The sequence below is a fragment of the Chiloscyllium plagiosum genome, chromosome 7 (genome assembly GCF_004010195.1).
Source record: "Chiloscyllium plagiosum isolate BGI_BamShark_2017 chromosome 7, ASM401019v2, whole genome shotgun sequence".
Lineage (NCBI taxonomy): Eukaryota > Metazoa > Chordata > Chondrichthyes > Orectolobiformes > Hemiscylliidae > Chiloscyllium > Chiloscyllium plagiosum.
The window spans coordinates 93312643-93324759 of NC_057716.1; the positions used below are offsets into that span (position 1 = coordinate 93312643).

Sequence of the window (12117 nt, forward strand, 5' to 3'; positions counted from 1 at the left end):
ATACTGCAATCCAGATAACATCCTGATAACATGCCATCAATAGTCCTGAAGATTTGTGCTCCAGAACTTACCACACCCAAGGCAAGCTGTTCTAGTACAGCTACAATATGAGCATCTGCTCAACAGTATATAAATTTGCTAGGTATGTCTTGTTCATAAAAAGCAGGACCTCGATCATCAGTAAAATGATGGAAGGTGTCATCAATAGTGCTGTCAAGCACAGTGCCATCAAGCACTTATCTAGCAGTAACCTACTCACTAAAGCTTAGGTTGGGTTTCACCAGGGCCATATAGCTCTTGACCTCATTACAGCTTTTTTGTTCAAACATGAACAAAAGAGATGAGGTGAGAGTTGCAGCCCTTAACATCAAGGCTGCATTCGACCAAATGTAGCAACAAGGAGCCCTTGAGTCAATGGGAATCAGGGGGGAGAACATTCTGCTGTGTGCAATCATACCTGACACATAGGAAGCTGGTTGAGTTTGTTAAGGTCAGTCAGCTCAGCTCCAGGACATCTCTGCAGGAGATCGTCAGGATAATATCCTAGGTCCAACCATCTTCAACTCCTACATCAATGGCCAGAAGTAGGGATGTTTGTTAATACTTGTACAATGTTTGGCACCATTTGTATTTCCTCAGATGCTGAATCAGTCCATGTCCACGTGCAGATAGACCTGGACACTATCCACAGTTTGGGCTGACAAGTGACAGTTAAAATTCACACCACACAATGATTATCATTAACAATAGACAATCTGCCCGTCACCCCTTGACATTCAATGGCATCACCATCACTGAATCTCTCATTATCAACATTCTGGGTGGCTACAACTGACCAGAAACAGAACTATATTCACCATCTTAATACAATAGTTATAAGAGCAATTCAGAGTCAAGAAATCCTGCAGTGAGTAACTCACTTCCTGAATCACCAGAGCTTGTCTACCATCTAAAAGACATAGGCAAGGTTTTGATGGAATACTCCCAACTTCTCTGGGTGGAACATCATAACCATCAAGAAGTTTGATGCCACTCAGGGCAAAGCAGCCATCTTGCATCTAAAAACATTCACTCCCTCAACCACTGACCCTCAGTAATAGCAGTGTGTACCATCTACAAGATGCTCTGCACTAACTCACCAAGGCTCCTTAGACCATTTTTCCCAAAGACATGACCAGTACCAGCTCAAAGGACAGGGAAAACAGATAAGTGGGAGCATCAACATCTGCAATTTCCTGACCAAGCCAGTGTTATCCTAACTTTGGAAGATAAAGCTCTCCCTTCAGTGTCACTGGGTCAAAGTCTAGAAATGCCGTCCCGAAGTGAGTGTGTCTACGCCAAGTCAACAGCAGCGTTTCAAAAAGGCAGCTCATCTCCACTTTCTCAAATGGTATCTAGGGATGGGCAATAAATGCAAACCCTGCTAGCAACATTCACATCCCATGAATTATTTTAAAATAGTGTGAAGACAACAGTGAAAATTGAACATATAAAGAGAAAAGTTTTAGACATTACACTCGAGATCTCTAGTTGATTATTTACTTTGTAGAGATAAACATAATTGAGTTTCATTGTACATAAGGAATTGAAGAGCCGTATGTAAAGATAAGGACCAAGCAGCCTCAGGGACAGTGTACATGTAGATGTTTATAACCCAGAGATACTCCAGACAAGTAGCTCAATGTAGAGTATCAGTATTTGCTTAAAGCACAAGGTAAAGCATGAGGCTTGAATATATCCGATGAAGGAGGATCCACTGTGCTCTGGTGTAGAGAATACCAAGGATTCATCATTCTCAAAGGAAAGAAATTTCTCCTCATTTCAGTCTTAACTGATTGCAATTTTCTCAAAAGTCTGTCACCCTATGTTCCAGGTTTCCCAGCCAAGGGAGAGACCTTTTCACTTTTTACTCAGTTAATGACCCCCAGGAGTTTGTATATTCCACTGAAATCATTCCTCACCATTGTAAACTCAGTAAAGCACAGGCCCAATTAACTGAGGTTTTCTTTATAGGCCACCCTTCTGATTCCAATCCATGAAAATTTCATTGTAACACTAGCAGACTGATCATAACCTTCCCTAGATATGGAGCCCAAAACTACGCACAATACTCCAGATGTGATCTGAAAGGTTATTATGGATATTCAAGAATGTAGAATTGAGGTCAACATCAGATTAGCCATGATCTTATTGAATACCTGAGCAGGCTCAAAGGACTGAGTGGCTTACTATTGTCATATGTTCATTTTGTCAAGAGTGGTGCTGGAAAAAGCACAGCCGGGCAAGCAGCATCCGAGGGGTAGGAGAGTCGATGTTTCAAGCGTTAGCTCTTCATATAGTCTCAACGTTCTGTAGAATTGGAGAAAGATTTCTTTATCCCTGTTCGACAATTTTCTTTGAATAAAAGTCAGCAATGTGGCATGGTGACTCAGTGGTTAGCACTGCTGCCTCACAGACCCAGGAAACCGGTTTTGATCCTAGCCTCAGCAACTGTCTGTGTGGAGTTTTCATGTTCTTCCTATGTCTCCATGGGTTTACATTAAGTGTTTTAGTTTCCTCCCACAGTCCAAATATGTGCAGGTTATGTTGATTAGCCATACTAGACTGTCCAGGGATGTGCAGGTTAGGTGGATACACCATGTAGGTGCAGGATTATGGGGATTGGATGGGATGTTCTTTAGAGGGTGGGTGTGCCTTGATGAGCCTGCTTCCACAAGGTAGGGATTCTAATCTAAACATGCAAATTGCTATCAAGATTCATCATGGTACCCATGTGCTAACTTTGTATTCTTGTATAAGCATGTCTGAACATCAAAATGTAACATTTCAAACTCGTTTAAAAATATTCACTTTTCAATTTTGACTGGAAAGGCAAGGACTGATTAGGGATAGTCAACATAGCTTTGTGCATGGGAAATCATGTCTCACAAACTTGATTGAGTTTTTTTGAAGAAACAAAGAGGATTGATGAGGATAGAGTGGTCTATATGGACTTCAGTAAGGCGTTCGACAAGGCTAGCAATGGTTAGTACTGGTTAGTAAGGCTATATCTCACGGAATACAGAGGGAACTAGCCATTTAGATACAGAACTGTCTCAAAGGTAGAAGGTGGTGATGGAAGGTTGTTATTCAGACTGGAGGCCTATGACCAGTGGAGTACCACAAGATCAGTGATGGGTCCACTACTTTTCATCATTTATGTCAATGATTTGGATGTGAGCATAATAGGTAGAGCTAGTAAGTTTGCAGACGATATAAAAATTGGAGGTGTAGTAGACAGCGAAAAGGGTTACCTCAGATTACAATAGGATCTTGACCAGATGGGCCAATGGGCTGAGAAATGGCAGATGGAGTTTAATTCAGCTAAATGTGAGGTGGTGCATTTTGGGAAAGCAAATCTTAGCAGGACTTATGCTCTTAATGGTAAGGTCCTGGAGAGTGTTGCTGAACAAAGAGACCTTGGAGTGCAGGTTCATAGCTCCTTGAAAGTGGAGTCGAAGTTAGATAGGATAGTGGAGAAGGCATTTGGTATGCTTTCCTTTATTGGTCAGAGTATTGAGTACAGGAGTTGGGAGGTCATGCTGTGGCTGTACAGGACATTGGTTAGGCCACTTTTGGAATATTGCGTGCAATTCTGGTCTCCTTCCTATCGGAAAGATGTTGTGAAACGTGAAAGGGTTCAGAAAAGATTTACAAGGATGTTGCCAGGGTTGGAAGATTTGAGCTCTAAGGAGAGGCTGGATAGGCTAGGGCTGTTTTCCCTGGAGCGTCAGAGGCTGAGGGGTGACCTGACAAAGGTTTACAAAATCATGAGGGACATGGATAGGGTAAATAAACAAAGTCTTTTCCCTGAGGTGGGGGAGTCCAGAACTAGAGGGCATAGGTAGAAGGTGAGAGGGGAAAGATATAAAAGAGACCTGAGGGACAACTTTTTCACGCAGAGGGTGGTATGGGTATGGAATGAGCTGCCAGAGGAAATGGTGGAGGCATTGTAACATTTAAAATGCATTTGGCTGGGTATATAAATGGGAAGGGATTGGCGGGATATGGGCTGGGTGCTGGCAGGTGTGACTAAATTGGGTTGGGAAATCTGGTCAGCATGAATGAGTTGGACCGAAGGGTCTGTGTCCATGCTGTATGTCTCTATGACTTATGACTCTATGACTTAGTTAGAGACAAAAAAAACCCTGCAGATTCTGGAATACAAAGTAAACCCTGAAGAAGGGTTGTACCTGAAACGTTGACTCTCCACTTCCTGATGCTGCCTAGCTTGCTTTGTTCTTCCAGTCTCCTGCTTGTCTACTGTCTATTCTGACTGCCAAAGTGGATATCCTTACTTTTTTCTATATTATACTTTGTCACTACATTTCTTTAACCTGTCGATGTATCTCAGCAATTTATATTTCCGCCTCACTTTTGCGCTTTCTTGCAAAAATAGCAGGATCAATGTTCTTGCCTGAGGCAGCATTGTCTAAAAACAGCATGACTATTAATACAGAATCCCTGTAGCATTTGCTTGTGTAACAATGGGAGAACACTGTGAGATGCAAGCAATGAAGGATAACTTTCTACCCAAGCATCCGGAAAGAATCTTATCACCTCCATCGTAATTCTTTTTTTTCACTAGTTTCTATGAGTGTGCCTTGATCCAGCACACAGACCAATGTTCCAAGATATAGACTAGAATCCTATATTTATAGAAGGTTAAGTTCAAAAAGCAGTAAATAAAAATCAATAAAATCTAGCCCATGGCAACCACTATCATTTGTTGTAAAACCCAGTTAGTTTATGAATGTCCTTCAGGAAAGGAAATCTGCTGTTGTTGCCTGATCTGGTGTACATGTGACTCCAGCCCCACAGCAAAGTAATAGATTTCTGACTGCTCGCGAGGCAATAAATGCTAATGTCGCCCCACCCCCAGGAATGAATTCTTGAAAGTTAATCCATTTGCCTCAACTATTTTGAATTGATACTTGCACCCCACTCATTTCCTTCCATTCCATTTGTCTCTTCCCAACTTTTCATATTTGTCAATTTGCCTTTCTCTCGTGTAATTTCATGGTGTTCTTTTGAAAACATCTGAAATATTCACTCAAACAACATTATGTTGCGATGAGCTTTGCTTTCTCACTACTCCAAGTGAATTTTCTTTATCTCCTTAATGGATTTATTGGTAACTGTAATATTTATCATCTGCCATTCTCCCGCAAGTGGAAATGTTCTCTCCATATCTATTTTGCTGATCCATTCAGAATTTTAAAGATCACGATCTGGCTTCCTTAGTTTGTTCCTTTTCTAATCCCTAATGAATTCAATCTTATCAGATGCCTATAATCTCTTAGATTTGGTGTCACCCTTGTAAAGTTTCTTTGCCCCCATGTCTTTGAGGAGGCCAGGATTTTAAACGTGACCTCCCTTGGATTCTGTATGAGTTTAACATAAGGAGAAAGTGAGGACTGTAGTTGCCGGAGATCAGAGTTGAGAGTGTGATGCTGGAAAGACACAGCAGGTCAGGCAGCATCCAAGGAGGAGGAGAATTAATGTTTTGGGCATGAAGGGCTTATACCCAAAATGTCAATTCTCCTGCTCCTCGGATGCTGCCTGACCTTTCCAGCTCTTTCCAGCACCACACTCTTAACTTTGAATTTAACATAGCTTGAGAACCTCTGAACTCTTTAGTTTCATAAATAAATTCCAATGCTTTCACAATACTTTTAATCACTTTGCTGATCTGCAACTCTGCTTCTTATAATTTGATCATTTGTGCCCAGGATCTTTGACACCATTCAGTCCTCATTTAAAGGGAAGGCAATATTTCTACTTTTTGTTCTTTGAACTGATATTCAGAGTTTACCTATTTTTAAAAATTATTTTAAAATAAATCCATGGGATCTTCAACAGTTATCTCATTTCAAATCTGGAAAAATCTAACTTTTCTGTTGGGAAAAAAGACCCTGAGATTCCAGTTGTCTGCAACTTCTACACACCATCTTGTTCCCTGTCCCACATCTCTGTCTCAACTGAAAGAACAACGATTGCTGTAAATCAGAAACAAAAATTGAAATTCCTGGAAAAAGCTCAGCAGGTCTGGTGGCATCTGTGAAATCAGAGTTAACATTTCGGATCCGGTGACCCTTCCTCAAAGCTGTTCTTGGACCTTCAGCTGCTCCATTCTGTTAATCCTTGGCTCGTGGTGATCATACAAATTAAATGCAGAATCTGTAATGTCTCTCAATCCTTTCAATTTGATCCTCCATAGTGAATGTAAAGTTGGTAACTCTTCCAATATGCATGTATTTTTGCAATATCTGTGGTAAATTTCATTTGCAACTGTTCCAGCCGCTTGTAAATTTTATCGGCTGCAGGCTAGCTTTTCAAATTCAACCAGACACATTTCTGTTTCACCTTCAAGTTTGACCATTTTAAATTTCTGAATTTGTTAATGCAAATTAGGCACAGTGGTCCATTAAGATGAGTCACCGCACTTCGAAAATAATGATTTGAAAGGTTTTGAACTGAGAGAAAAACACAAGAACTGATAGCATAATTTATATATATATATATATATATGTGTGTGTAACAGTCCAGTTTTCTCATTTACACCGATGAAGTAACCCAATCTGGAAACCTTGCCAATGTTTAATCCTGCTTCTGTCTCAGAGATGTATTTTGCACACAGTCAGTATTGCATTACTCCCTTGAATAATACATTGCAATAACAGGGAGGCAATGGCTTAGCAATATTATTTCCTGAGGTCCTGGGCTTGAATCCCATCACGGCAAATGGTGGAATTTGAATTTGGTAAGTCTAGAATTAAGAGACCAGCAATGACTATACATCCATTGACGATGGTCAGGAATAACCCATCTGGTTCACTAATGTCCTTTCAGGAAGGAAACTGCTATCCTAACCTGGTCTAGCCTACATGTGACTCCAAACTCACAGCAATGTGGTTGACTCTTAACTATCCTCTGGGCAATTAGAGGCAGGCAGTAAATGTTAGTCTCACCAGCGACTCCCTCATTCTGTGAATAATTTCTTAGAAAAATAAGTGAGGCATGTCAGCATTTTCACAAACGGTAGCAGGATAATCGCCAATGTGAAAGCAACAAATTAAAATAAATGGAAGTCATTAAGAGCTTTTCTGACTTTCCTTGCCCTATTGTCCAACCAATATCCTTAATTTGCCTGAGGCTTTCAGTCAATGTTCTTTTAACTTTGAATGCATACGCCACACCATCATTTGTTACACTTGTTGCCCTCTAACTACACCTCCCTTTTTTTTGTCACTGGCGTTATTGATGGATGATCCTGAGATTTTGCAACATTTCAGAATTTCAATTTCTGCCCACAAGCATCTGTTGGGAGGCCAAAGCATTGGGAGTCATGCATGTTACTACATTTTGCTCTGCATGAAAGAATGGATCCACTGGCAAAAATACATTTGATTGCTTGTTGACAAATGATGGTACCAATCCTGATAGTGTGCCTATAGTCTAAAGTTGCCGCAATTCAAAAAGGCAATTCATTACCACCTTCTCTGGGGCAATTAGGAATAAGCACTAAATGCAAGCCTAGTCCATGATGTCCAAACGCCATGAGCAAACAGAAACAAAAGCTTTCCTTACAAGATTATTCTCTGCACCAAGATCCTTTGCGAGTGATTTAACTGCTCTAACACTGTATGCATCAGAGATCAGAACAAGAGGAAAGCATATGAAGATCTGTCTCTCAGTAATATCATGACTGATCTTCAACCTCAAATTCACTTTCCTGTTTTATTCCCATATTGTTGGATTCCTTTTAAGTTCAAAAATAGATGAGTCACAGAATACGTTCAATGGCATAACATCCACAGTATTCTTATCAGAAGTCACAAGAAACAAGGTTATATTTGAAATCACAAGCTTTCAGAATGCTGCTCCTTCATCACTGAATTTGTCCATCTCATTTCAATCAGCACCTCCACATCTCAGTATTCTTGCATAGACAATTTCAAAGACTCTGAACCCTCTGAGTGAAGAAATTTCGCCTCATTTCAGTCATAAATGATTGACTGCTTATCTGAGATATTTTGGTCTCTCCAGCCAGGGAAAATAAGCTATTATCTTGCCATTCTTCTAAACTGAAGGGTCCTTAGATCCATTTTGCTCCTCTCCCCTCATTGGACAACCCCCTCATCCCATGATTATATCAGCAACACCTTTTAAATCCATGACCTCTCCAAGTTAGAAAGACAAAGGTACCAGATAAATGGAACTATCACCACTTGCAAGTTCCCCTTCAAGCTGTATGTCATCCTGAATTGGAACTACCTCACAGTTCATTCACTGTCGCTGGGTCAATGTCTGGGAATTCCCTTTCTATTAACACTTGTGTGTATACTTAAAACACATGGACATACTTAAAACACAGTGGTTCAAGAAGATCGTCCTTGGGCGGCATGGTGGCACAGTGGTCAGCACAGCTGCCTCACAGCACCAGGGACCTGGGTTCAATTCCTGCCTCAGGCAACTCTCTGTGTGGAGTTTGCACATTCTCCCTGTGTCTGCGCAGGTTTCCTCCAGGTGCTCCGGTTTCCTCCCACAGTCCAAAGATGTGCAGGTCAGGTGAATTGGCCATGCTAAATTGCCCGCAGTGTTAGGTGAAGGGGTAAATGTAGGGGAATAGGTGTGGGTGGGTTCCTCTTCAGAGGGTCGGTGTGGACTTGTTGGGCCGAAGGGCCTGTTTCCACACTGTAGGTAACCTAATCTAATTATAGTTCACTACTACTATTTCCAGGGCAGATTAGCCAGCAATGTCTTAATCCTGTGAGAGAACAATTGCACACATTGCATTTCTTAACATGTGCAATAAAATCACATTTGGAATAAAGGTGTGGAATAAATGTACTAAGACCCACACTGTTCTCTCAGAATTGTTATACCTCTCGCTGCCATTACATTGATGCAAATGTCACTGCTTCAGTTCCTCTGCTTTTTGTCTGTACTGCTCAACTTTGTGTAGCAACTCCTCACCGCTTCCTGTTCATTTGACGCTTAATATCAGTTTTATGTCAATGAAACTCTCCATAATAGCATGGTTGCTTTTCTCCCTATTTATGTCAGTCTGTCTTGGTGCTGGAACATAATTCCTGTCAAACAAACCAATTATAATTTTTTTTTGTCCTTCAATCTAGAAGGACAAGGGCAGCAGATATAAGAGAACACTGCCACCTTCAAGTTCCCCTCAAGCCACTCACAATCCTGACTAGGAAATATATTGCTGTTCCTTTAACTGTTGCTCAGTCAAAATCCTGGAATTCCCTCCCTAATGGCATTGTGGGTCAACCCACAGCAAGTGGGTTCCAGCAGTTCAAGAAGGCAGCTCACCATCACCTTCTCAAGGGCAACTAGGGATGGCAATAAATGCTGGCCAGCCAGCAACACCCACAGCCCACAAATGAATTAAAAATACACTCTTTATTGACTTCATTCTAATTCGTCAGAGTTCAAATCATTGTGATTGGGGGGAAATTGATGCAAATCTTCTCTTCCTTACCCAGGGCGCTAGAGCTAATTGGGGCAGCATAGTGGCACACTGATCGGCACTGCTGTCACGCAACACCAGGGTCCAAGGTTTGATTCCAGCCTCGGGTGACTGCCTGTGTGGCATTTGCATATTCTCCCCATGTGTGCATTGATTTCCTATTGTTGCTCTGCTTTCCTCCCAAAGGTGTGAAGGTTAGGAGTATTAGCCATGATAAGTTATCCTATAATATCGGTGGATGTGCAGGCTTGGTGAATCCCTGAAGCCTGGCAGAGTTTCAGGGATAGGATGGATCTGGGTGTGATGCTGTTTGGAGAGCCAGTGTAGACTCAATGGATCAAATGGCCTGCTACCACACTGTAGGGATTCTGCGTTTCTATGAATTGTAATGTCCCAGCTGTGTGACTATCTTTAACATTTCAGCTGCACATTGTGGAAGGAGAAACATATTGTGAGAATGTAAATTCACAAAAATAGGTCTGACTCTGCAGATATATGTCATTGCTTATGCTCCCCATGAGCCTCTTTGTTCTCTACTGCACTTCACCCAATCATCATGTGCTTCAATGACTGTTTCCTTCATGTATTTATCTCAATTCCCCTTAACTGCATTGAACCTATTTGCCTTAGCACAAGAAATAAGAGCAGGACTAGAAGTCATTGAGCTTGCTCACCCTTTCATTTTGATCATTGCTTATATTGGGTTTCAACTGTTCTTTCCTGCCCACAATCCTTATGCCTTCACTCCCGAAGAGACCGAGAAGCTGTCTGCCTCAAGTATATTCAGTGATGGAGCATCCAATAATACTCTGAGGTCGGGATTTCTAAGTATTCCACAACCCTTTGAGTGAAGTAACTTCTCATTTCACTTTTGAGCGATTAGCCTCTTGTCCTGTGACTGCGCCCCACCCCTCCACTTTCAATTTCACAGCCAGAGGAAAAAACCTTTTAGCATCCACCCTATCAAGCCTATTCAGAATTTTCTACGAGATCCCTTTCAATTCTTCTGAACTCCAGTGAACATAGAGCCAACTTACTTAACTTGTCTTCAACCACTGAATGTGCAAGCATTTTTTACACTTACATAATTAATTCACAAAAATGTAATCAGGTCTTCTTTACAAATCTTCTGAAATTAACATATCTCTATTGCTTACTATTAATTGGAATATGATTTGAATGTAAAACATGCTGGTTTATTAAATATTATGCATAATTTGAACTTCTTGACTACTTGAAGTCTATAACCCAATGTTACCAATTGCTTTCAAAAACATTGTATTTCAGGAGCAGGTGGCTGGTCCCCACTGGAATCAAATAAACACCAATGGTTGCAGTTAGATCTCGGTGAGAGGACAGAGATTACTGCCATAGCAACTCAAGGTCGATATGGTAGTTCAGACTGGGTTATAAGTTACCTGCTGATGTTCAGTGATACTGGAAGGAACTGGAAGCAATATCGTCAGGAAGACAGTATTTGGGTATGCTTTTTTACACAGTTATTTTCAATTTCTCAGTATAAAATGTTAGATCAAAATGAAAATTCTAATTGTGAAGTAAGAACAATGTGTAATTCAAATAGCTCACACAATTGTTGGAATAATTAATAATTTTACTTCCATGTATACAAATACTCTGTGCTATTTTTAACCTCCATTTCAACTTTGTAATTTATTGTCTTTGGTCAAAAATGGTTCCCAATTGTATCATTGTTGCTGCACTTTAACATTCTGTAGGCTGAATTTTTACTGGACAAGATGCTATGTATTACTCAACCATCAATCCAACCCCACCACAGTACAGTGGTTGGTTTCAAACTGACTATCTTTAAAGCCAAAAGGTCACCCCACAGCAATAAGAACAAAAGAACAGAAGAACTAGGAGCAGGCGTAGGCCACCTAACCATTCGAGCCTGCTCCACCTTCAATAAGGTCATGGATGATCTTTTCGTGGCCTCAGCTCCACTGACCCTCCCTCTCACCATAACCCTTTAATTCCTTTCTTGTTCAAAAAAATATCTATTTAGCTTTAAAAGCATTCAATGAGAAAGCTTCTACTCCTTCACTGGGCAGGGAAGTCCACAGATTCACAACCTGCTAGGTGAAGAAGTTCCTTCTCAATTCAGTCCTAAATCTGCTTCCCCTAATTTTGAGGCAGTGCCCTCTCATCCTAGTTTCACTCACCAATGGAAACATAAGAAGCAGATGTTGGCTTAAAGGAGGAGAGAGTGAGGCCTCTTCTCTCAATGAGAAGATGTCCTACCTCGAGAGCTGATGGACAATTTGACAATCTGGTGGGCGCCTGCAGTAGCCACAGAATTCATAAGGGACACTGCTGGGACTGTGAAGAGGACCCAAGAAGAAAAACAATGGATCCCAAACTCAGTTCAGTCCTGGAATTTAGGGTGTGAAAGGATTAGAGTCTAGATGGGATGACCAAACAGGGAGATTGGGGGGATTGGGAGGGCGAGGTGGGTGGGGGGAGGTTGATGTTATCACCTTTCGAGATGGGTTGTGAAAGCTTTTGGCAGGGGGTGGCCCCTGTTACCCTTAGGTCACCACTTGAAGGATGTGAAGGTCATAGAGTCA

The 12117-nt window shown here is 41.2% G+C and overlaps 1 protein-coding gene across 1 annotated transcript in view; it reads left to right on the forward strand.

Annotated features, from left to right (window-relative positions):
• Positions 1–12117, forward strand: part of LOC122551779 (contactin-associated protein-like 5) — an 879926-nt gene that overhangs the window by 112831 nt on the left and 754978 nt on the right. Inside the window, exon 3 of the mRNA XM_043694242.1 lies at positions 10817–11010. Within this exon, the coding sequence (XP_043550177.1) occupies positions 10817–11010 (194 nt within the window). The remainder of the gene's footprint in view (positions 1–10816; positions 11011–12117) is intronic.